The 26,476-nt window shown below is 46.0% G+C and overlaps 1 protein-coding gene across 8 annotated transcripts in view; it reads right to left on the bottom strand.

Annotated features, from left to right (window-relative positions):
• Window positions 1–26,476, bottom strand: part of FOXN3 (forkhead box N3) — a 406,391-nt gene that overhangs the window by 12,013 nt on the left and 367,902 nt on the right. For 3 of the 8 annotated variants that reach the window (XM_059059250.2, XM_067027913.1, XM_059059249.2), the window contains 2 exons: window positions 17,201–17,266; window positions 7,199–7,304 (listed from right to left, as the gene is read on the bottom strand). In XM_059059250.2, the coding sequence (XP_058915233.1) occupies window positions 7,199–7,304; window positions 17,201–17,266 (172 nt within the window). The remainder of the gene's footprint in view (window positions 1–7,198; window positions 7,305–17,200; window positions 17,267–26,476) is intronic. The other 5 variants (XM_067027916.1, XM_067027917.1, XM_059059254.2 and 2 more) reach the window with 2 other exon arrangements.

Below are 26,476 nucleotides of genomic sequence, written 5' to 3'. Positions count from 1 at the left end.
GGGAAATGGAAATTAAAATGCAATGAGATACTGTCACATATTCACTAGATTGGTTGAAATTGCAAAGTATGACAATTCCAAATGTCTGTGAAGATGGAGAGGAATGGGAAATATCATACTCTGCTGTAAATGGATACAAGCACTTTAGAAAACACTTTGTCATCACCTGGTAAAGCTGAGCATGTTCATACCTTACAAACCAACAATTCCCACACCTGGACATGCATCTTAAATGAAACTGGAGACATGTATAGGAATTTCCATAGCAGCTTTGCTTGTAACAGCGAAGAACTATAAACAATTCAAATGTCTTAAAAAAATTTGTGGTATAGCCACATAGTGGAATATTATACAGCCATGAAAATCATCATCAGTTACAACTATATGCAGCAAACCAAATAAACTTAATAATGAATAAAGAGAGCAAGTTGGAAAGAAGACATATAGTATCATTCTAGTCATATAAAACTCAAAACCAAGCAAAACTAAATATAGTATTTACAGATATCAAAAATACTTTGAGAAACCTAGGAATAGTAAATACAAAATTTGGGATTATGGTTATCTTTCAGATAGCAGGTGCAGGGGCCTCTTTTGCTTGCTCCAGCTGGGTAGCCGTTGCCAGGAAGCATATGGGTTCAACAACTCCAGGACTTCTGTCTCAGTGGTCATCCCCAGGGCGGGGACAGGAAGGAGCATAATTTTCTCCCATGAGCTGCAAATTGTCCCCTTAAAAGACTCAGGTAAATATGACTCCCTCTCTGTGCTAGATCGCAGAACACAACAGGAATGATCCTAAAACTCTCCTCTATGAACCGTTTTGCATTTGGCACAGTTCTGCATACCGGGAGAGCAGAGGATTTTTAGATACAATAGGAAAAGCCGCCTGGACTTTCAAACCAATGCCACTGATTTGAAACATGAGGAGCAGCTCCAGAACGCTGATCAAATTTTACACAGGGAACTTGCTGGTCATTGTTTAGATTTCTGGACCAGAAGAGACAGAAGTCAAGACAAAAAGCCGAGCCAGCAGCCGAGTAGGAACTCTTGTGCATCCTCTGTCCTCCTGGTATTTTTTCCTTTTCCCTTTAACCGCTCGCTCCCTTTAGTAATATTTCCTCCTCTCCTTCCCACCACTAAGCATAACCTAATACTGAGTTTTAGAATTGCCTTCAAAGACCATGGTTCCAGAAGATAAAATCTGACAGGTACTTGGTTTTTTAAAAACAAAACAAAATACAATACAAAAGAAAAAGATCAGTGGCAAACTTTCCCTCCAGTTGTATAACTGGTCCCCACCCTGTCTTAAAACTGAAGGTTGCAGGCTTCCTAAACTCCTGTGACAAACATCTTCTCCAAGGGAAAGACAAAGAGAATGACGAGGAGTAGATCTAAAGCTGATACATAGGTTGTCCTGGTGACTCTATATTGACAGGACCTATGTATTAATCTTTTGTATGTATAGAACCATTAATTTCTGACTTGCTTCCTGTTCCACGGGAAGTACAGTTTTCACTTGAGGTTCTTAGAGATCCAAATAAAATTAAGCAGTCTTAGGTGGTGATCAAATGGAACTTCCTTATAATTTTACAACATGCTATGGTTTAGACTACTGTCATGACCCCTCAAAACCATGGCTTTGCCACAAATGTGCACTGTCCTCAAGGTGGCACAGAAGCCCAATCTAAAGCCTTTTCTGGGGTTTGGGACTGAGCTTCAGGTACCCAGAAAGGGGACCTGGGAAGGTCTGTGGAGGGCAGGTTGGATGAATCCATAAAGCTCTCCCCATTACTCATTTCATTTTTTTTCCTTTTTAAAAGTTTGTGGTAAAATACACAAACAAAAAAACCTTACCGTCTTAACCTTTTTGAAGCATACAGTTCAGTGTCATTAAATACATTCATAACATTGTGCAGACATCCCCACCATCCATCTCCAGAACGCTTCGTCTTGTAAAACTGTAACTCTGTCCCCATTAAACAGTTTATGCCCCGCCCCCATTCCCTCTCTCCATAGTTACTGGCAACTACCATTCTACGTTCTCTATGAATCAGACTATTCTAGGTACCTCATATAAGTGGAATCATACAGTATTTGTCTTTGTGAGTGTCTTATTTCACTTAACATAAATGTCCTCAAGGTTCACCCATACTGTAGCATGTATCAGAACTTCCTTCCATTTTAAGGCTGAATATTCTATTGTGTGTACAGATACCACATTTTGCGTGTTTGTTCATCTGCTGATGGACTCTTGAGTTGCTTACACGTTTTAGCTACTGTGTGAATAATGCTGCTACGAACACGGATGTACCAATATCTCTTTGAGAACCTGCTTTCAATTCTTTTGGGTATATACCCAGGAGTGGAACTGATGGATCATATGTTAGTTACTATTTTTAATTTTTGGAGGACGGCCATCCTGTTTTCCACAGTGGTTGCACCATTTTACAACCCTACCAACAGTGCCTAAGGGTTCCGATTTTTCTACACCCTTGGCAACACTTGTTATTTTCTGTTTTCTTGATGGTGCCATCCTAATGGGGGTTAAGTGGTATCTCACTCTAGTTTTGATTTGCATTTCCCTAATGATTAGTGTTGTTGAGCACTTTTCTATGTGCTTATTGATTACCTGTGTATCTTCTTTGGACATAAGTCCGTTCGAGTCCTTTCCCATTTATGAATAGGGTTGTTTGTTTTTCTAAGTATTTATGTATTGAACACCTGTATCATGTTTACTGTGCGCCAGGCATGTAACTGTGTGTTAATCCTAATAACTCATGAGGCAGGTGCTGGTTTTCTCGTGAGAAGCCCAGGTACACCTGGCCCAAGGTCACATAGCTGCAGGCTATGGACCCAGGAAACCTGGTCCCCCAAGTTCATGCATACAATTTCTGGGCTCTCTTGACATACGAAGGATGGCCCTCCCGCCAGTTGTCTCTCAATGCTCTGGCAAGCCCTGGACATTTAATTTTTCTCTGCCACCTGAGAGGTCACTTCGGGTCAAAAAGTCTTAAGAGTTGAAAACAAGGTGGCTTAGACCCAGGAGATTGCTATGGTCTGCACCTGGGAAGCAGCCCATAATTCTATGAATGTAAGAAATCTTATGCTCCCATTTCCCAAGAGTTCCAGAAACAGTTCCTCTTGGATTAGAATTGTTGGTCCCATTCAGTGTATTCTCTGCTAGGAATTTCACTGGAGAAACAGCAGAAGACATGGGCATAAAACTATGAGACGTGGGAAGAGTTATTTTGAGGATAATGCGTCTTGAGGACTCTCTGCCCAAAGCAAATTTAAAAATAAGCAGGTCTCCAATGTCTAAGGATGGGCCGATCCCTGAGGTTATTGAGTAAAAAGTCAACACTGGAAAGTCAATTATACTATTGACAGATACTCTTACAAGGAGATTACACATCATAATTATATGCAAAGGAACCCAGCAAATACAAGCTGTGTAATGATCTGCTAATAAAAGTAACACTTCATCTATGTCAATAACAGTTTCAGAGTTAAGACAAACAAACATGGCCTTTGCCACTCAGTGGAGGAAAAAAAAACCCCTGAAAGACAAATATTTTCACTTAAGGAGAAGTTGCTTAGACTCACACAGAAAACCTGTCACACGAAGCAGAGTAGGAAACAGGTCTTCAGGGGGTGCTAATGACTTTATGACCCTCCTGCCAGCCCCAGCTGAACTGATGGGGCCAGCAACCCCTGTAAACATGTGAACAGCCCCAGGGACCCTTGGTCACTGCCACATGGTCTGATGGATGACATTTGCTGTTGTTCTATTCTCTGCTGGACTGTTTTCCCTTTAACCTTAGTTGAATTTAGGTTCAACTGACACATGGCCAAATTTTAAAAAATTGCAATTGCAATGAACCGGAAAAAGCAAAACAAGATCCCCCCTCCCCTCCAAACACTTCTTAATGGGTTTTACACAGTCTCCCGCAAATATCCACCTAGCTATGTTTACGTTCATTTTTCCTGAAAGTGTCGCACTGCCTCCTATTTGGGCCATAAAGAGGGCAAAGGTATTATAAGCAAGGGTCCCTAATCTTCCAGAACCTGTGACATTCCTCTCCCTAATGTCCCTTCAACTGAGGTGGAAAGTGCAGAATTGGTATTTGGATAATGGACTGCTAAGGCACAATGGTTTTCTTATCTCTATTGATGCAATTGGGAACTTGTCTAGTTTCTGCAAACTGAGGTTGTACATTTCACTGAAAGGATTCTGCTTAAACCTCCTGTGATGTTGAGGAAGGTCACTCTTCGACTATGAGTGCTTTTGCAGGGGGACAGACGTTACGAAGCTGTTGTCACTCAGCCCCAACCCCAGCCTACAGTAGCGTTTCCTAGGCTGGGGCAGGCTGGGCTGGGCAAGCCACATTTCTGCAGCGCTCCTGGCTCTGCCTTCGAGAGACCGGCAAGGGGGTGGATGAAGAGGGGACACGCTCCCTCCTGTTCCTGCATCACCCCAGCAACGCCTCTTCCCCTCTGCAGTGCCCGTTCATTCCTATAGTAGCTGCTGAATCCAGTTTGTGATTCTTCCCACACTGGAGACCCGACTTCTTCACGTTCCCTGAGACGTACGTTCACTGGCAGGAGCTTTCTCCTTAGAGATACCTCGGGTCCTTCCACGGGTCCCTCCTCTGAGCTCAGAGACTCCAGCCCAGCTCAGTGGTACCTCCTAAGGGGTCTGGATCCCAGCCCCAGCCCCTCCTCTGAGGTCTGAGGTCCAGCTTTGAGGGGCAGTCATTCCAACCTCACCCGAGGGGATGTGGCTGCTTCCCACAACCGTTTCCTCCGTGATACCCCGAGTTCTCTGTTATCCGTCCAGCTGCCTGGTTAATCACTTTCTACCTGGTTAACGGTTCTTTATTTTGAAGTCTCTCTATTCGAGTACCTAGTGTGGCTTCTGTCTCCCAGCTGGATCTGACTGATGCATAGGTCTAGCCCTGAACCTGTTTGTGGTCTTTCACCGTTGGGAGGAGCCTAGGTGAGGCACTGGCTGGACTGGGTGAGTAGCAACTCTTTTACCAGAAACAAGACATCATTGTTTTGCTGTAGTGCTGTGTTATCCTCTAACCAGAACATAACCAGTTAGAAAAATTATATTTTACATAGTGCTTCTAGAGGCTAATCAGTAAATTTTTGCAATAATGTATGCCATGAGGGTAATAATTAAAATTAGGAATTAAAATTAGGAGCAGCTCCTGCTGAAGGCCAGCCCGGTCTCAGGCCTCCCTTTGCTCTGCCTGGCTCTTCCGTTCTCTGAGGGAATGGCTGGAGCCACATGGAGAGCTTCGTTTGCTTTCAAAGGCACCGAAAAGATGCCGAAGACGACAAAACTGAGAGTCTGTACCTCGCATCTGCTCAGGAAGGCAGATTGTTACTCCCCGTGAGAACAGTCTATGGTCTCAAAGTCTTCTCAGCCAGGCAAACTAGGAGGTTAGGCAGAAACAATTTTAAGAAAGAATGGAAAACAGAATGTCTCTCTCATAACGTAAGGCCAAGGCATGGATATTTTGGCTTCATGGAAGAGGCTTACCACTTATGAATTCAATTACTGATCTCAGGATATCTAAGAAAAATATGGGAGAAGTACAGGAAAAAGAACCTTCCCATATTTGGAAAGTAGCACCACGTCTGGTTAATAGAAATGATAAGTGGTTTTTACCATTCTATGACTATTCTAATTCCTACCAACTTTCCTCCTTAGCAGGTGCCAAATGCCAGCGCCTGCGCTGAAGATTAAGGACTTCCATCCTGGCAAAAGTAGTTGGTTTGCTGGGAGGATTAAAAGACACAGGTGAGTGGAGAATCTCCACATGGTTGATTCACATCAGGGAGCTCGACCCTACATGTCCCTCAGGGCCCAGTTAACAGACTTCCTGGGATGGTTTCCTTTGGGACATGAAACACTATGAAAGCAAAATCGCCATCAGGTGTGAACTTGATCCAAAAGTGCAGGAAAGAAGCTAGAAGGTGATGCTGTGCAGGGATGCAGCTCAGCATGCCAGGCCTTTTCTAAACAAGTAGCTGTGCAACATGCAATGAGCCATCAGCCAAGTGAGTGAGACCCAGCCCCCGTCCTCAGCAAGCAAACACAGAGGACAGAGGGACACACACACCTAGGGTCGCTCATCAAAAGGGACACAACCAGAGCATGGGCTTATGGGTTCCAAGAAAAGAGAAATTAATCTGATGTTGGCTCAGAGGCCTGTGCAGAAAAGCTTTGTGAAGGAATCATTTTTGTGATGGGCCATGAAGGATATGCTGCCTTGTATATGGAGTCTGAGGGAAATCAACAGAGAGGAAACTGTATGAATAAGATGGGCAAACAGTGGATGTATGTGGAGAACAAATTTGGCTCAAGGAGATGGGAGGACCAGGGGGACATCAGGGTGATGTGGTGGGAGCCAAGGAGGATGCCTTTGCAGACAGCTGGAGAGGCACATTTTAGGAAATCAGTCTGGCGATGGTTGATGGGTGGGCGAGGGTGGGGAGAGAAGCAGCAAGGAATAGGAGGAAGGCATTCAAACTGGTGCGTGTGAGGCTTCCAAGCTAGCGACAGACCCTACTCTGGGGCTGGCAGAGGAGATGAGAAGGATGGAGGAAAGAAATTTCCCAAGGAAGAGTTCATGTGGTTTGGCAACTGACTGGATTCGCAGAAGCAGGGGAACTGATGCCACCCGGTATTTATACACCACTTACCAAAGCACTTTTCACACTTGGTTTTTTGCATGTGAGTTTCACTGCAACCCTTCCCAGGACTAGAGGAGTTCACGGATGACGGAACTGAGGCCCAGAGAGGTCAGACATCCACCCAAAGTCAAAGGACTGGGAAGTGACAGGGCTAAGTCTAGAGGTCGACCAGCTAGCCTAGAATCTAATGACTAACTTGCCCACCATTTCCTTCTGTTCACCTTATCCCACCTTTTTAGAATAAAGCAACTTAGTTTCATCTGTCTTCATTTAATCTGCAAAGAGACCAGGATAATTTGATGGCCCAAGAAGGAGAAGTTGGCACTTGGATTGGGTTCCCTGGGAGCTACTTTAACTTTTTCGAACACCCAAACTATTTCTGTGTTTACTACTTAGAGGGCTGGTCTTCTCCATCCCCTCGAGCAGTCCCGTGGGACACACAGTGTCCTTCCCACTCCTCAGGTGGGCTTGGTCCAGCAAGCTTCTCCCTTACCTCACGGCTGCTGTCATTCCAATGGGAGTGATTGGCAACGGCCGGACTCCGGGAAACAGGCCTCGGCTCAGAACCCGCGTTCCGTTTTGTATCACTCCTGGAGGAACTGAAAGAGCAAAAAGGGAAAAGACACCACACGTGAATCCAACTGTGAAGATTTCTGTTCTGAGTCAGAAATTTTGGATACACCAGAGAACGAGAGAGAGACAGAGAGAGAGAGAGAAGGGAGAAGGAGATAGTCATAGGTACATAGAGCAAGCAGAGACAGAGAAACACACACACACACACACACACACACAGGGAGATAGATACAGAAATACCATGAGAGCGAGACAGAAAGAGAGAAAGATACCACACCTCAAGAAAGAGATGTAGTCAGCCAAGTCAGACCAATAGCTTATTACTGATGCCTTGGTGCAAAAAAAAAAAAAAAAAAAAAAAAAGATGAGTTTTAAAAAGTGGGCTTCAAATAGTATTTTCTTGCATTTATTAAATATAATCTTTAATCTCTAGTCAGACCCTAAAAAGATCTTAAGAACCTGACACCATCTGACAGCAGATGACCAAACAAAAGCATTTCCTCACGCTTTGCTGTTCATGGTCAGAATTGGGAACATCTTTCTAAGTGTCCTTAATCCAACAAGGGAAAAAGACAGCCGAAAGAACAGCAGAGCTGATTTTACAAACTGCTCAGCACCTCGGCGCTCACAACGTCATCTCATCGTCTCATCGTCCTCACAACCATCTCTGTCGGGAGTGAAGGGCTGTCAATGGCGTGGCTCTGGCTTCTGCCTCGGAACCACACAAGCCACTCTGGAGGGCCTGCCTTCCTCCTTCCCAGAAGCTCCCTCCAAGCAAACCTCCTGAGAGCTCTCTCATCATCCCATGGTCTCCTAAACACACTCATCCCTGGATTAATCCTAAGCCAACCTTTCAAGGCCAGTGACCATCAGATACTGCCCATGCTGCATATAAACTCACGGCGGCCTTACGTGAATCTGAGGATTTACAGAAGAGGGGAACCATGGGAAATCCCTGATACTCGATCTTTTTTGACCTCCCAAACAGCAGTTTCTTCTGGTTCAAGCGAATATTCTTATTGCACCATCAACACTCCTCCATGTGTGTGTATGTATACGGGGCCGGGCACGCTTCCCGTGTGGGTGCACTGACACGGGGCTTGTGCACCTGGGTTTGAATCTTAGTTCTTCTGGTAGGACTCCACGCGAGCTCACGGAATCTCTGTGTCCCCCTTTGAACGGTGTTCTCTAAGACCCCTTGTGCTGCCAGCATCCTGAAGAGTCTCCAGAGCTCTGGCTGTGTTCATGTAGCCCCTGGTACAGTCTCATCTGGGGGCAAGGTGGACAAACCGTGCTTTCTCAAACAAACACCTTACCAAAAAGACTCTAGAAAATCATACCTTCAAAAATAAAAACCACTCTGGATATTAAGTTTTTTAAAGCTGATATTATGTGTGTAGAATAACTACTTTCCCCAAAATACACAGCATATAGTTTTTACTCCTATCATTTTCAGGTCTCTAAGAGCACATTTACTTAAATATTCTGACCCTTCAGTCAGGTCTTTCACGTAGGATGAATGTCCACTCTGGAATATGGGATTAAGTTATAGACCGATTCCTTGGGCATTCTGTAGCTCCTGCTAATATTTTTTGCCATGTCTCATCCAGGTTTGTGTAAGGCCCTAGCTAGTAGGTTTTATAAAAGGTGGGATGGGAGAGAAAATTGAAACCAGTGCCTGAAGTCAGTACTACTAGTGCAGCTGGGGTTCCAGAATCCCCTGTCTCTTCCCATATTTAATTATGAAGGTAGGTTGAACTAGATCAGGAATTCCTACCCATCCCATACTATCAGCCTGATTTCAGATATTAGATCATCTGAGGCAGGGGACTCGCCAGGTACCTTAAAAGCATGAAACCTGTTATGATGTGATATTGCAGCTAATTATCATAGTTTGCCCAGTTGATGAGTTTTCTAGAACTCTAGAAGAGGGTCTAGAATTTATATTTACCTGAATTATTCCTATAAAGCCATAAGACAGTGTGGTATTGGTGTAAGTGCAGAAATATAGGTCAATGGAACAAAACAGAGTCCAGAAATAGACTCGTGTGTGTGGTCAACTGATTTTTTGACAAAAAATATGCAGACAACACAATGGGGGAAAAGAGAGAACAATCAGAGATCCATTTGGAAAAAAATGAACCTCGGTCCTAACCTCATACCATCAGGAAAATTAATTAGAAATGGATCATAGACCTAAACGTAAGCACTAAAACTACACAACTTCTAGAAGAAAATACCAATAGTTTCTGTGGACAGACATATGTAAAAACCAGTAGAACTATGCAGTTTGTAGACAGATGCTTCAGGTTGCTTGAAAAGAGAGGTGTTTTTGGTTTGTCTCTCTGTTTGGGGGATCGTGGGAAAGGGTTTTTCAATTACTTTGCTCTATGGTACTCTCCTCAAAATGGTCAGATGACCACAGGTTCAGTTTAATTCTGATAATACTATTTAATATATCAGTCACTAGGGATCTCATCTAGAACAGCAAGCAAATCTCATAGAATGGTACCCCCCAAAAAAACTTAAATATTTAAAATTTATACCATGGTTATAATTCTCACCAGTAAAAACTATTACAGTCCCATATACAGATTATATCAATTAATGGATTAAATTACCAACTACCTGCCTACATATGAGATGAAGGGGACACAGGGTCCCCACAGTTAAGTGTGACAGACAGAAAACTGAAGAGGCAAGAAAATATACTATGGCAAGTGCTAGGGCAGGGGGCCTATAGGCATGAAGGATGGAGACACCTAACCCCCAAAAAAGCTATCTGGGAAGCCTTCCTGTAGGAAGTGCCGTCGAAGTTGGGATTCAAAGGTACAAACCAGGCCTAGAAGTGCTAAAAATCACAATGTGCACATGAACTAAAAAGTAATTTTGATAAAGCACAGAATCCTAGCAGGAATGAGATGCCTTTGGACTTCATCCCATGGATATTGGGAAAACCATTAAAGGGTTTTGAGCAAGGAAGTGGTCTGCAGCATAGCGGCTGAGAGCCAGACTCTAGTGTTTCCCATCTGTGTCCTTTACTGCCTGTGTCCCCTGACAAGCTACTTAAGTAAGAAGGGGACAAATGGTATTTATCACACAGAGTATTTAGAGATTTCACTGTATTAATAAAGGCATTGCTACTTTGAAAATACACATTAGTCAACAATCCCCTCATCATCATCTTCATCAACATGCTCAACATTCCGAGATCAATTCTGGGGTGGCCTTTGCTGTCTCCAGTCCAGGTGAGATGAAAGCCCATAAGAATGGGTAAAGACAAAACCGGACCGTATTGGAAGACCTTGACCATCTTTCTGGTCACAGACGGAGCCGGAAGAGCAACCACTGCTCTCACGGCGCTTCCGTTCAACTTGAACAAATCACGTCAAAGTCACCATTTTGGCAAAAACACCGAACCACCTAAAATCCTGGGACAAAGACTAGGGAGCCCTGGAAAGTGAAGAGGGCGGATGAGAGCCATGGAGGACGCATTCCCCTGGCCTCTGGTACAGCCACGGAATCACCTGCCAGTCAAAGGAGAAATGCAGCCCCACTTTTTCTTTTGCCCAGAGTCCTCTGCCCAAGTGCCTAGAACCTCTAAGCACCAGGGGCGTACCTGGCCTGAAAGGAAACAGAGAAAGGACGCCAGCCCTCACGGAGCACCTACTGGAGACTGGGTTCTTTTGACTCTCTGGTCTCATTTAAGCTTCAGGGAAGAAGCCTCCTGCATGGTTACAAGTCATGGGGCCACATGGCCTCCATTCCAAGTCTTGCCCCACCACTAGCTCTGAGGCTTTGGGCAAGTGCCTTACCCTTTCTGTGCCTCAGTTTCCTCACCTGTAACGTAGGCATAAACATGCCTCAGAGGATCATTTTGAAGATTAAACAAGACAAAGTACACAAATTGCTAGCTCAGTGGCTGGCCCATTATAGAAGCTCATCATCACCGTTCCCATCTCACCGCAATGGCATCTTCTTCCTAATTATCTCTAAGGCATAGGACCTAACGGGGTCAGGACGTGGGGAAATTCTTTCGGCCTATTATGCTTTTTGTAGCTCTCCCTAACTCTGCACTCACCCCTGAAAACATCTTCCTGGTTAATGAACTGTATTCACTTCAAAGAGCATCTCACGGACGGAGCTATCCCTCAGCATTAAAAGGTTTTTTCCCTGAGCTGTTTTCTGAACCTCGCCAAGACTTCTGGTATGCAAACCAGGCTCTTCTTCTGAATCCTGGAGCTTGTTCTCAAATGAGCTGCCACTGAACGCTGCCTCGGCCAAACCCGGCATTTCTCAGCCCGCAGCACTGGCCGCGCTCCTCATGTGCCGCGGGCGGGTGTGCCCCTCTCTGCTCACAGGCTGCCAGCAGCCGGCTGGGACACTTAACTGTCCTCCCATCTTTCCTCCTTTCTGTCTCCATCCCCAAGTGTCAAGAATGTGGCTTTTGGGGCTTCCCTGGTGGTGCAGTGGTTGAGAGTCCGCCTGCCGATGCAGGGGACGCGGGTTCGTGCCCCGGTCCGGGAAGATCCCACGTGCCGCGGAGCTGCTGGGCCCGTGAGCCATGGCCGCTGAGCCTGCGCGTCCGGAGCCTGTGCTCCGCAGCGGGAGAGGCCACAACAGTGAGAGGCCCGCGTACCACAAAAAAAAAAAAAAAAAAAAAAAAAAAAAGAATGTGGCTTTTCAAAGATGAATCACAGCCAGTCTAAAATGTCTGAGAAAGGTATTCTGAGGTCCCTATTGCATGGCTTTTTTGAGTCTGGGATCTGGAGGAACACGAGTCCACCACTCCTCAGTCCTTCTCCTATGAGCACATCGACTTCCTTTCATTTCCTTTGCATTTCCCTCAACGTATTTCAAAGCACGTAAACCCCAGTGCACCCCACCCAAAGTGCTGAAATTATACCTGGGCTCCAGCTAGAGAAGAGATGTCATAAGAAACTGGATGTTCAAAAATCAACCTTAAACTCAGATTTGTGGCTCTCACTAAATCAACTATACTCCAACAAAAATAAAATAAAAAAAAATAATAAAAAAAAGCACAGGCCTCCAGCATCATCCCGTTCTGTTAGATCAGTTAAATATTTGGCTCTTTACAGGGAACTCTGCCCAATACTCTGTAATAACCTAATTGGGAAAAGAATTAGAAAAAGAATAGACACATGTATATGTATAACTGAACCACTTTGCTGTACACCTGAAACTAACACAACATTGTTAATCAAGTCTAATCCAATATAAGATGAAAATTTTTTTAAATGGCTTTTATAGGAGAGAAGACATACATCTGAGACTCTCAAATCCTGGGATGAGGTGCTAAGGATATCAGCACCAGGGCTCCCAGCTGATGGACCACTTTATCTTAAGTTATACAATGTCCCTAAACTTTCTTACTTTTAACCAGCAAGAAAGCAACACACACACACACACACACACACACACACACACACACACACACACAGAGTCCAATCAAGCAGCACCGCTCACTGTGATCTAAATGTGATCGTCTCCAGAACCTAAAACAAAAAAGTTGAAGGCACATGAGAAACTTTCCCGCACGCTCCGCCACCCCTCAGCTCCTCCCCATCCTGGCTTCCCCAGCTTCCCTCCTGATGCTGTTTCCTTGATTCTCACAGCTTGTGAAAGTAACCCCTGCACTCCTGCTGCTGCCTTTGGAGAGCAGCCCTGGCTAAGCTACCAGAGGCCATAAGCTGAGCAGCAGGTGATTCCGATAATCCTCCCCTTTCCTAAAATTGGCCTTTCCACCTGCTTACTTGGAAAAGATGCTGGGGAGGGGGCTGAGAGAGGGGAGCGTGCTTCCTGGCTGCCCTTCTTCTCTGATGGCTGGTGCATCCATACGTACCCTAGTTCTGGGGAGGGGGATGCAGAACTCCACCTCCCTCCTCCGTCCCATTTTGTTGTTTTGTTTATTACCTAGAGTTCCTCTCTGGAACATTCCAACCAGGGATCACGCAAGCCTCTGAAGATGAGTAATGGTGATCTGACTTCTCCTGACTTAGTAACAATTCCTCCACTGGGGTTAAAGATGACTCACAGGGCTTGTCGAAGGGGAACTGCAAAGCAGGTATTTGAGTAGACTCTAGAAGCTGGAATTAGTCTACACAGCCACTTTTTATTGGGGGGGGGGTGTAGGTGGATGGACTTGACTAGAAGCATAATCTAAAGTTCAAGAGATAAGGAGGAAGCAGTGTCTTGCCTGGATTTTTCTGGAAGTAGTGTTTTACAGAGCACCTGAGACACGATGGCACACCTTGTAGAATGCCCCCCATACTGCAATCTGGGAAAGTCTGAGAAAGATACCATTACCGCTGGTGCTACCAGAGGAGACAAAATGCTGTGGCCTGAGGTTTTTTTTTTTTTTTTTTGCGGTACGCGGGCCTCTCACTGCTGTGGCCTCTCCCGTTGCGGAGCACAGGCTCCGGACACACAGGCTCAGCGGCCGTGGCTCACGGGACCAGCCGCTCCGCGGCACGTGGGATCTTCCCAGACCGGGGCACGAACCCGTGTCCCCTGCATCAGCAGGCAGACTCCCAACCACTGTGCCACCAGGGAAGCCCTGGCCTGAGGTTTTGATTAGATGTGCACTGCTGCCTCACCGAAAGAGAAACACCAGAGTACAGGGAGGGGCTGAGGCAACCCACAGGGAGTCCAGCTCAAGCAATACACAGTGCAGTGAGCACCCTTGGGGCAGGATCGGGTCCCCCCAAGATAAGGGTCTTGGCCGACTGGGGTTCTTGTCAACTTCTGGAGAAGCTTCCTTTGTATGACCTACTCAGCTCAGACCCGGACTGAGGCCAGTCTGCACCGAGCTAGCTGTGCAGATGCTGAGCAGGGAGGGTGAGTGGAGAAGACCTCAGTGGCTGCCATCTGGTGACCTGAAGTGGACTGGCTACGAAGGGCGATGACAAAGGAAAAGGCTTTCAAACCATCCAGGACAGCCTCCGACAGCCGGGAGTGCCAGTGGCAGACAGACTAGGTTGGTGGCCGGTGGCCCCCATTCAAAGAGGGGCATCACACAGCCCGGGAGGTGAAAACAATGGGCTATAAACAGCAGCACACGAGGAAGCTCTATAAACAGAGCCCAGCCACGAGCATCACGGGAGAGAAGAGAGGCAGGCCCCTCCGTGCGGACAGGCACCCAGGCTCCCTACGCATGGGCAGCGGCAGGACCCCCGAACCTGGGTGATGCACGTCCGTCCACATCCTCGCCGGGACACGTGCACACGAACGCCCCTCGGCAGGCTGCCCGCACTCCATCACTGCCTGGGCGCCTGCTGCCTTTGAACCTTTTGGTCGAGGGGTCACCTCTCACTTTTTCCAGCCTTTGCACAAAGCCAGCAGCGTAGGGCACGGTGGCTGCACCACCGTATGTATGGAATGCTTCTCCCTTCAGGAGGCGAGGTACTGCATCACATCGCAGGAGAAGAAACGTCAGGCAGGGAGGGGAAGGGAGAGTGAGGCAAAGAAGAGCTAGGTGAAAAGAGAGGCCTGGCGTCAGAGGCACAAACCTCTGTGTTTCTCAGAAGGCTGAGGAGGGACCCCCCCCTGGCGCCCCCAAGTGCCTGGAGAGGACGCTCAATGGACACTCCCTTCCGACGGTACTGGTCCAATTTTGGGGGGCTTTACATCCGGCCCACTGAGTATGCCCTAGCTTGGCCCCAAGGGGATTTTACAAGGCTTGGGGTCAGACAGGAAGGTGCATATAAAGGTGACGTTCTGCCCTCTGCCCAGTTCTTAAATGTGCTCCTCTGCTGCTCCTGCCAACGTGTCTTCTACAACTTTCATGGGCTTCCTGGTTCCTTCCTTCCAGGACCCTGGAACCCCCTCTTGGTGGGGGCCTTCACGACGGCGATAGCCGGGTTTCTCACAGTGGTGAGAGCGAGGTAGGAAAGCCCTACGTGACTCTACAGCTTCAAGACATGAACACGCTTTGAAAACTCAAATTCAGCATTTCAATGCAAATAAGACTATGGATACCTTGAAAAAAATAATTATCACAGTTTGCGTTACAGTAAGGGAGAGAAGAAGTTCATTTGGCCATGAGAACATTAGAACAATTAACTTCTCAGCTAATCAGGATCAACCGTTTTTCCTCTTCTATCTGTGGTCAAGAATCTAGTGATAATGGATTTTTATAAAGCTGCTGTTAATGACCAATCCCTTTGCCTTTTCCTGTTTAACTCCATTATTCCAGTTCATCAAGTTATTTCTCTAAACCAGTGATCACTGCAGGCAGCGGCTGGATGCAAAGGAAGGTGCCTGAACCTTACACAGCTCTGATGAAATCAGTACGCTTGCCTCATGATGAATTACGCAACTTGATTTCAGAAACCATTTCAGACCGTAACTGAATTACAGCCTGGTCTATACTCTTCCTGCAAGAGTCATCTGAGAACGGAGGTTTTGGTGTTTTTTTTTTTTTTTTTTTCTGATTTTGTTTTTTTCATTTCCTTGTAACTTCAAACATCATTTAAAACCCACACTACAGGTTAAGCGCTAGTTACAGGACTGCACCGGTACACATCTGCTTACAGTGGTGCTTCCTTCTCGGAGAGGTGGGCAGCCGTTATCTCAGCTGCCGGCAAGCTGAGTTTAGCAAAGAGAGAATGAGAATTCTGTGCCTTCAGGATCAGGTAATGGCAGCCCGCGGCACAGGGATGAGTCTCTCCCGAGAACGCCTGGCTGCATCTCTTGGGTCCTTTAAAAAAGAAGGACCAGGTAAGGAAGGATGGAGCCAAATTTCCTAAAGCTGTTGGAAGGCTGTGACGAGTTAGAAGGCTAGGAGGGATGGTCTGGAACTCCACCTCCAAAGACACCTGGGTAGGGTCTGGGAACAGATGTTCTCCTGCGGGAAACCCTATCAGCTCCAGAAGCGGGGGATTCCCTTTGCTCAGGAGGCCATGCAGCACTCAGAATGAGGCAGGCGGGCGCCAGCCCTGGTGGGCGTCGCGGCGGGGTGTGTCGTTTCACGCCGCCGTCTCCACGCCGTGAGTTTCATGCACAGGAGGCGGCTATGCAATTGTCCTGCCAGCAAGCTGAGCGGCCCGTGGTGGCTATCTGCTTAACAGGCTTCGGTGGGGGGTGGAATGTGCCGGAGAAACTAGCCTCAAGTTGGGAGGAGGAGGGGACAGATGTCTGCGTTTGGGTCATTTGTCATCACTTGGGAAGGAGACCTTTCTAACAATGTTGTAGCTCCAGAGGTGGGGAGAAACATCCGATGGTGGAGAGAAGAGAAGTTCAAGTTAGGAAAAAGAGTTGTCTCAAGCTTGACATTGCTCAAGGGCCAACAGAAGATGAAGACAGGAGCCCTGCTTTGCTAAACCAGCCCTGCCCTTCTGTCTGTGGCACCCCGGAAAGCTGGTGGGGAAGAGGCGGGGGCGGGGGGCACCACATTGTTTCCATTTTAAGTCTGTTCCAAACTCCTGCATCCCCGCCTCACCGGATTTTCCTCTCCTCTCTCTAAAATGGTAGCCTGCTATTAATGAGGTCCCCAAGGGGAGAGGAATGTCTAAAAACGGACACTGCTGAGTTCCATGACTGTCAGGCTGGCCCCCTGTAGCCTCTTCTAGCAGAAACTACAAACTCACAGGAACAATTCCTGCAGGACAAAGGGTCTCTCCTCTAGGACTCATTACAGGGTCCACTTCCCTGCCCCCAAGTCTTAAGCCCTGAAATTATATTAGAACTTTCTCATCTTGGAAACACACCTATGCATTCATTCATACATATGCGTAGCTGCATCTTTATGTGCACATGTATGTAATCATGCACTGAGGTAGTTTGAAGTGATTCTATAAGGGAAGGCTGGCTTGAGCATTAGTTCTTCCTATGGCCTGGTATATAAAGGAGAAGGTTAAGTTCACAAACTATGGTGCTGTAGGCTATAGAAATATCTACTCACAACCTGCTTGTATCTCAGGGGGAGTATTCAAAAGCATCATGGCACTGGCAGCATCAATGTCAGGATCTGGAAAAATCAACCAATAAACAACATTATTTACAACGGGGCCGGTGTGTGTGGGTGTTTTTCCCCCTGCACGTTACAGTTTATGAATGCAACAGAGAAAAAAATTCCAGGAACTTGAGGAGCTATCCCAAAGGTGACTTTTCTTCCCATTTGGATTTGCAAGGAAGAATGTTATTCTAGAATGAGATGTAAGGGGCATGTTAGCAAGTTTTTCAGATAAAGCACGTTTTTTTTTTTTTTCGCATTTTGCTAATTTCATAATTTGCACTGTATGTTCCTGATAAGTTGCTGATCTTTTCACCTGCACAGCTTTGTCCCCTGGGGTGGAGGAGTAGGAGAGTGGGGTGACAATAGAAAGTTCAGCCACCGGAATCTTTAATGAACCAGGGAATCTCACAGCACCAAGAAGAGAAAGCGCTATCCACCTACATCTAGTGAGATACAGATAAGATATTCGGTCATTTCCATTTGTCAGCAGAATGTAAACTGTACTTTATGAGGTTGTCACAGCAGTGGTGGAGGCGGTAAAGGCATTAAACACACACACACACGTCAATATAAGGAAAAAAAATTAAAGTTCTGATGTTGAGGGGACAACATTTGTTTCCATACCTATTACTGCTTTTAATATGGGACCAAAAAAAAAAAAAAAAAAACAAACTCATCACTTCATTGCTATCGGTCTTAATAGGTTTCTGAATCCTTTCTGATCCACCGGTTGACAGATGGCAGGTTATATACAGACAGAAAAATATTATCCTTTTATAACTAAATTCATTTTCCTCTGAGAAACAGCAGCTCTGCTGCTATGGAAATGAAAGTCACCATGGCAACAGTAAACAACCCCCAAGAATGGTCACTGAATAGGCTGAAAAGAACATCTGCCCCAGCGCAGCGTCCCAGCTGCCCTGGGGTAAAATTCGCTAATAGTGCAGCCAGGCCGAGTGACAGGAGCTGCCGCTCGAGCCCAGTCCAAATAAAGGAAGTCTACATCCAAATGCCTGCCCTTGAAGATTACTACCTCCGCGTCCACTAAACCGATGACTAATGACAGGGTGCGGGGTGGCGGGGTCGCACTTGTCAGTTTTCGTATAAATTACACATCAAAAAATTCAATTTACTGCTAATGGCTCCACGGCACTTTATCTGGGGTTTTATGTTAGAAAATAACTTTTTTACTGTTTAAAAAAGTACATGTTTCATAACTTTATATGTGCAGTTTAATTCCAAGGAAGTAATGTGATACAGTATAAAGTCCTACCAGTGATTAATAATACAGTTGAGTCTGGTTTCAGAAGACAGTGTCTCAAAACAGAAAAAAACCCAAAAAACAAACAAAGGCAAAGGAACTTGACTCTTCAGGTCTTTTTCTATTTTGCCTGCAGGAGGTCCGTTACTTACACTTCATAATGGAGTGAAAATTTATTTTAAGAAGTATATTGTATGAGAAACAGGTAGATTAACTTATTTGACAACTCCTGGGGTGAAACTCCTAAAACAGTCATCGATTCCCACTGATGTTAAAATATATATATTAGTTGAACGATGAACCAAAAAACTTAAAGTTCCACTCAGTGCTCCCAGGGTTGCCGCTGCTCCTGCCCTCTCATGTCCCCACCAGGACAAAGGGCTCGCAGTATCAGGGTACTGCTGGTACCCCACAAGCCATGGGCAGCAAGCAGCTCCCGGGAGGTACCATGGTGGGGGGCGCTGAGGCCTTCCTCTCCTATGCCCTCTTTTTGGAACGGGCCTTTCCTTGCTCAGGAATGAGAAAACATGCCTGTTTCCCCTCGCCAAGCAAAGGTTCTTTGCCATCTTCGAGAATGCAAGTGCTGCAGGCAACCCACGTTTGGCCTGGCTGGACGGTCCCCACCTTCCCAGGCCACTCTCACTGGAGTTTTCCTGAGTGACCAGGAGGTTTGATGTGGGCAGAACAAGAGGAAATATAGTTAAGAAGTCTGGAGTCTTTTCCTACTTATTTTGCCAGAAAACTAAAGAAAGTAGTTCCGTACTCTTCAGAAACACATGCGACCTCAGGAGGAAGGTGTAAAGGGCCACAGATAGATGTAATGAAAGAAAGAAAAAGAAGGGAGAGAAAGAGAACTTGAAAGGGAAAGAGTACCAACGTCGCATGGATTTCACAGAACCTAAGTGGGGCAGCCCCAAGGGCAACATGGGGAATGCGTCAGACCCTCTGAAGCGTAACATCCACCCTCTGAAGCGTAACATCCACCCATGACCCCTACCCCCACCCCACCCAGCCAAGCCAAAGAAACATACAATCTAAGTAAAAATAGGATGCTCTAGGACAAGCCCTCCAATCCTTCCTTCCAACCAGATTTGCCATGCCTGAGACCTCCACAGATAAGAATTCTGTTGCTATCTTGGCCCTCCTGCTGGTCTCCAGGCATTTGGGGCAAATGTTAACACCCAGTCTTCTCATTATTTCATTCATGATCAATTCCTAAGCCCCACTCTCCATTCTGAGTGCGTCAGTTCCTGCTCATGAAGCCCTATGAGCAGAATGGAAAGGAGGGCAAGGCATGGGATTCCTCCCTCATGACACCTTGGTAGGTGAATTGGCAAACATGAGAACTGTAAATGGTATGAGAAAACGTGATCCTGAGTTTGTGCAGGTGTGTACACCCTGGCACGACAGTGTCAGCCCTTCCCTGGGGGATATAGTGAGTGTCACCCTTGGTGTATTGTTTGAGGGGTCTGACAAATTTTATCCCAGGGCTACCACCAGAGTGAAGATACAGATTTCCATCCCCCCAAGGTCTCCTTGTGCCCCTTTGCTGTCATTCCTACCCTTGCTCTGGGCAACTACTGATTTGCTTTCTGTTTTTCATCCAGGCTGTGGTGTCAGCAGTTCATTCCTATTACTGTTATTGTCAAGTAGGACCCCATTGTATGGACACACTGTAACTTGTTCATCCATCTACCAGTAGATGGACATTTGGGTTGATTCCAGTTTGGGAACTTGCAAAAAAAGCTGCTGTGAACTTTTCTACCAGTCTTCTGAGAACAGCTTTTCATTCCCTTGGGTAACTGCTGGTAAGTGTATGTTTAACTTTACAGAGGACTGATTCTCTTCCAAAGAGGCTGTACCACGTATGAGTTCCAGTTGCTCCACACTTTTGTCAGCATTTGAAATTGTCCATCTTTTAAAACTCGAGCCTTTCTAGATGTGTCGTGGTATTTCCTCGTGGTTTTAACTTGTATTTCCCTACTGACAAACGATGTTGAACATCTTTTCATGTGCATAATGGCCATGTGTAGATCTTCTTTTGTGGAAAGCCTGTTCAAGTTTGTGCCTGTTTTTTTCACTGGGTTGTTAAAATTTCTTACTATTGAATTGTAAGGTCTCTTTAAACATTCTAGATAGAAGTCCTTTGCAAGATATAGTTTTCTGAGTCCACGGCCTGTCTGTTCAGCTTCTTAATAGTGTCTTTTAATAAGCAGAAGTTTGAAATTTTTGTCAAATCCAATTTATCGATTTCTTTTATAGCTCAATGCTTTTTGTGTCCCAACTAAGAAATCTCTGCCTACCCCAAAATTGCACAGAATTGTCCCCTGAGTGGCATCTTTTTGTCTCATTTGTTAGTGTATCAAATATAACATTATCTGGGTTCAATACTCAGATACAGATAAATGAAAATGGAAGTAATCAACCAGACCTCTTTCTGGATCCAGTAAGCTGCTTAAGCACAGATCTCCCAGAACTGTACAGATCAAAGCTAGAAGGGCCCGCTTTGACTCCAGGTGTGTTGAAGAAACACCAGACAGCCTGAAAGAAGCCTCAATCAGCCATGTTTCTATGTCAAAAAGTCCCTCGGATCCTCTACTAAACCTCTGACACACCTTTACGCTTGTCACACCCAGGCATCCTGTGCATGTTTCAGTCTTCAGAGCCGAAAACCACCCATCTCTCCTCTCTAAAGAGATGCTACAATATTATTAAAATGTCTAAGATTTTTTTCCCTTAAAAAAAAAATCAAGAAAGTAATGCATGCCCACTGTGAACAGAAAATATACAGTAGGTGGATATAATTCGAGAAATAAATGCCTTTCCCATAGACCCACTCCCAGATTCACATTTTCTTATACATATGTCCAGAAACCGTCTATACAAATACAGGTGTTTATGTAGATTCACTGAAATACCAGCACACATACACTTACACATGCACACATATCTATTCTTTAAAAATTGGTTCATGTGGGGGCTTCCCTGGTGGCGCAGTGGTTGAGAATCCGCCTGCCGATGCAGGAGACACGGGTTCGTGCCCGGGTCCGGGAAGATCCCATATGCCGCGGAGCGGCTGGGTCCGTGAGCCATGGCCGCTGAGCCTGCGCGTCCGGAGCCTGTGCTCCGCAACGGGAGAGGCCACAAAAATTGGTTCATGTGGAAAACACTCTTCTTCTTTTTTTTTTTTTTTTTTTTTGTGGTACGCGGGCCTCTCACTGTTGTGGCCTCTCCCGCTGCGGAGCACAGGCTCCGGACGCGCAGGCTCAGTGGCCATGGCTCACGGGCCCAGCCGCTCCGCGGCACGTGGGATCTTCCCGGACCGGGGCATGAACCCGCGTCCCCTGCATCGGCAGGCGGACTCTCAACCGCTGCGCCACCAGGGAAGCCAGGAAAACACTCTTCTGAAGATAACTTTGTCCCCCTAGTTTTCACTTAATGACAGATCTTGGCACACTGTCATATGAGTACACGTAAGCCGAAGTTTTTTTGTCGTGACTTTTTCATGCATAACAACACAGCACAGTGTTCGTACTGACATTCCCTCTCCTTTAGACTGCAGACTCTCAGAAGGCAGACACAAAGCGTTTGTAACCGGAAACCTGCGCCCAGCACACTGCTTTCTCCCTACAAATCCTGAGCCCATGAAGACACCGCCTTAGGACAGCAATCCCCTCCTCCTCTCCCGGCCCCCCTCCCTATGAGGACCCAGCATGGCCTCCATCTCTCCCTCCTCTGCCATGCACAGCTCTTACTTCTCAACCTCTCTCTGGGGCTCACCCCCAGCTGCCACCTTGGTGACGTGTTGGTTTTCATGAGCACACTTTGGGTGTCCCTAAAAGACTCTCAATCTCTGAGCTCAGGAGAGACTTGGCAGTGGTCTGTGTCCTTACGTAGCCGAGGGGCTTCTGATGGAAGCACATCTTCCTGGTGGGATGCTTTTGACCAAGGATGCTTGTTTTGGAGCTTTTTGGCTGGAGCTGTTTTAGGGGACCGGGCAGCTGTTCTGGAGCCAGGGATGCTTTGCTTCGGAGGCATGCTGATTCTGACAGGTGAAAGGTCCAGGACTAGATTCAGGGGAGGAAGAGGAGCATGTTGGCTGCGTCAATTTTTTTCCCTGGGCTTAAAAAAAAGGAATTCTACTCCCAAGATGGTTCAATGCAGCTTACCAGCATAAGAAAAGAGGAAGATATTTTGGCCAGGAACTCTTTTTTGGAAAGAAGCTCCACCTGGCAGAAGTATCCTTTATGTTGTATCTCTGGGGAATGTGGGTGAGGCAGAAGGGGACAGGAGAAGAGAGAAGCAAAACCCTCTTTATTTTTGGAGGGCGTGGGGGCGTGTTTCACAGCAGTACCGCGTTCAGCGTCCTGATACCGGAGGCCACATCATTTACCACTCGGTTAATTCAGTAAAACATCAAGAGTGCCATCACGGATGCTTAATGACCATCCTTAAAACCCAGCCAACCTCAAATCCCATATTAAAAAAAAATCCTCCTTTCTCATGCTTCGGTAACAAATGTTACTTCTCCTCTGGCCTGGTTCCCAGCAGCCCATTTCAATTTTCATCTTTAATACAGTTGTCTTATCACATTGCCTCTTCTCTGTACTACGAGACTGAAAAACGGTCACACATCTTAAAGATGTTTTCAAATCCTCTTTCTCCTGAAGGTATATACACAATTATGTTATCCTACAGTGAAATAACTGGTAACAAAGTTTCCAGACCCAACGGGTCAGCTGTTTGGATTTAAAAAAAAAAAAAAAAAAGATTGTGCTTCATTTTACCAAAATGTGGAGACAGTTTCTTCTGGGCACCAGGAGGAGGCTTTTTCTTTGTGAGTATGATGGGAAGAGCACAAGGTAAGGTGTAAGGATTCTTGGGTTTGAGTCCTGGGGCTGCTGCTGCTGAACAAGTGACTTTCATTTTGCTGGGTCTGAGTTCATTCCTTTTAAAAGGGTGATGGGTGGCTACAGACATGGGAGGGGCTGAACTGGTTTTAAATCTCATTCCACAGAGTTCCTGGCTCCACCCATAATGTCCCCCGACTTTTTCCTCCCTTTCCAGCTCACGGCTCCCAGAACCATGGACTCCAAGGAGTATCTACCAAATGGGACATCTGCCCCGAGGCCTTTGGAGGCAGTCAACACTCTTAGCAAGGCTGGAAGACTATTCTAGTGTCCCTGGGGTGTGGTGGGCTGTCATTCTGGGCATCTGCTGTGTCCACTTCAGAGCAATCCATTCGGCCTGGCATGGGTATGTTGTGGGTTCTGGGTGTGGCTTCTGTTTATATCCATGCCCCTTCCCCTAGGATCTGGGGTCATAGGGAAGTGACTGCAGAGACCATCTGTTTTAACAAACTAAGAATACAAAAGATGGCCAGAAACCCCTGGTTCAATCCTCACTGCTATGGAAAGGCTGCAAAAATGTGAGTACCATCCTTAGCATCTCTGAGTTGACCCACCTAACAAAAGAGTGATAATGAAACTTTTCCCATATGTAAAGCCTGAGAATAACCAACTATCATAACTCTCTTAGAAATCACTGTTTCTCTATTTCTCCCTCCTCCCTTTCATATCTGAAATGTTTTACCGGATGACAAAAGGTCTTTATGTAACTGAATAAAAGAGATTCAAGAAGCATTAAAAAAAAAAAAAAAAAAGCCAAACAATGGATGACAAACACTCGGACAAAAAATTACTGGACACATGGACACAGTATACATTCAATCAGATACACACACCAAGGTGCTCATATTCTCTCTGACACTCTTCACAAGAAAGTGAGCCCTGCCACAAGGGCTCTTCCTTGTCTGCCTTTTCACTGCTGTATCCCCAGCACCTAGAACAGTGCCTGGAGCACAGGGGGTGCTAGAAAAATAGATGTTGAACATTTGAATGCACACCTCATCCAATCCAACTGTCTGATGCTCCCAGGGCATAAGCCTCTGGATGTGCAGTGGATTCCCCAGGAAACTCCAGAAAGCCAAATGTCAGGCCCCATCCCAGATGACACCGAGTTTTGTAAAAATTTATCAGGGGGTTCTGAGGTGCAGGAAAGGGAAAGAGCCTCCTTTAGTAGGGTATTTGAATGCCATCCAAAGAAGCCCATTGAGGATGGCAAGTGCTCCTTAGAAATCCTTTATCATCTATGACTTTCCTAGATCTCTTTGCTTTGAAATATCTTTATCCATTTTCCTGTAACTCTGCATGAGAGTGACATCTAAAAGTATTTAATTAATCCCTGAAAATGGAGGAAAAAAAATACTTGGATAACTTTTTGGGCTAAGGGAACAAGAAATAGATGAAAGCAAATACACAAGCAAGAAAAGAAATAAAAATCTCAATAAGGTGTACACTTCCTGGGGCATTCTGAGTAGATACGCATGGTTTCATTATGTACATTCCATACTCCATGAGTCAGTGGTTCTCAATCAGGGATGATTTTGCACCCCTTCCCTCGTATTGCAATGTTGTCTGCCCCGTGTACGGCAACGTCTGGAGGTAGTTTTCATTGTCATGAGCGGGTGGGATGGGGAGGATGCTACTGGCACCTAGTGGCAACACTTAACCCAGGGATGCTATCCAACATTCTACAGTGTACTGACAGTCCCCCACAACAAAGAATTATTGGATTCAGAATGTGAATAGTGCTGAGGTTGAGAAACTCTGTATTAAGCTTACATGTACATGTGCTATGGTCAGGAGAAACAGTTCTTCCAGCCAAAGTATCTCAAATAGAATACATCAAACGTAAACAAATAGACATAAAATACACTCTGTTGTTGATGTCTCTTTTTCTCCCCTTTTTGCAAAATCCCTAGGTGTCGGTTAATAGAGATAGGATATCTACATTTGTGGCTTTGAAACCACTGAAGTAGGAGTCACACACTTTGGCTGCTGTTGCAATCGATCAAGACATCTGCACCAGCCGCCTCTGATCTCGAAGGCAACAGAACAGGCTGGGGTGGGCCGGCGGTGCCGTCAGATCTTCTGAGGTCATTTACCAGGAATATTTTTTCCACCTCCCTTCTGGCTGGAGGTGATTAAGATGGTATTCACCACGGCTACATATCCGAGAGGCTCTCACAGCCAGACGAGGGCAAGTGACACCGATGAGCCCAGTGGATGACCTTCACGATGGATGGGGTTTTAGGGAATAACAGCCTCACACAAAAACTGACTCCAAGTTGTGACTTCTAAAAACTATCTTTAGGATGAGAGTTGGAGCTAGAGAACACCAAGAGCAGTCCTGTTTCTCCAAAAGATTAAGTCAAAAAAACCCACGAACAACCTTCAAACTCTTGTTACGCTGAAGAAATGAATTGAATTAAAACTAACAATTAAACAAGCTGAAACTAACAGTTGTTTGTTGTCACAAGAGAGAATCTAAATCAGGTCGGGGTGAACTACAGGATGAATAAATTCCACGTGCATTTTAGGATTATTAGGCTCCCATTCGCACATCTTCTCTTCATCAGCTTCAACCCAGTGACTGGGGAGCTCTAAATGAGGGATTTACTGGCTCCGACTATCGTGGTCAATTCTGCAGATTAGGAACACAGCTCTACAAGCCAGCTTCCCAGCCAGGGACATCCTTCTAACTCCTGTAAATTGCCCATCTATTACCCTGATTCTATTTCATGCAGAAGGGATGGGAGGGAAAGCATCTGGAAGGTAAGTGCTGAGCTCAGGGTGCACCCTGGGCTGGGAGTCAGGTGACACGGGCTGTCACCTCTGTAAGTCGCAGATGCCCTGTCTCTAATGTGGTGTTAGGGAGGCTGCGCCACGGGCCCTCCGGGGCCTCGAACTCGCTGCGAGTCACTCACTCTCGCTGCTGCTTCCCTCCCTGCTTGAGAAGTAAAAGAAAGCTAGCTCCTCGACACTTCTCAGGCCAGACGCTTCCATCCTCCTGTTTTTCTCTGGAGAACAAGAAACGCGTTAACTTTGTTGTGTACTGAG

Source organism: Kogia breviceps, chromosome 3, assembly GCF_026419965.1.
Source record: "Kogia breviceps isolate mKogBre1 chromosome 3, mKogBre1 haplotype 1, whole genome shotgun sequence".
Lineage (NCBI taxonomy): Eukaryota > Metazoa > Chordata > Mammalia > Artiodactyla > Physeteridae > Kogia > Kogia breviceps.
Note: the sequence above shows the minus strand (reverse complement) of the source record. Positions and strands in the feature narration are given on the sequence as shown.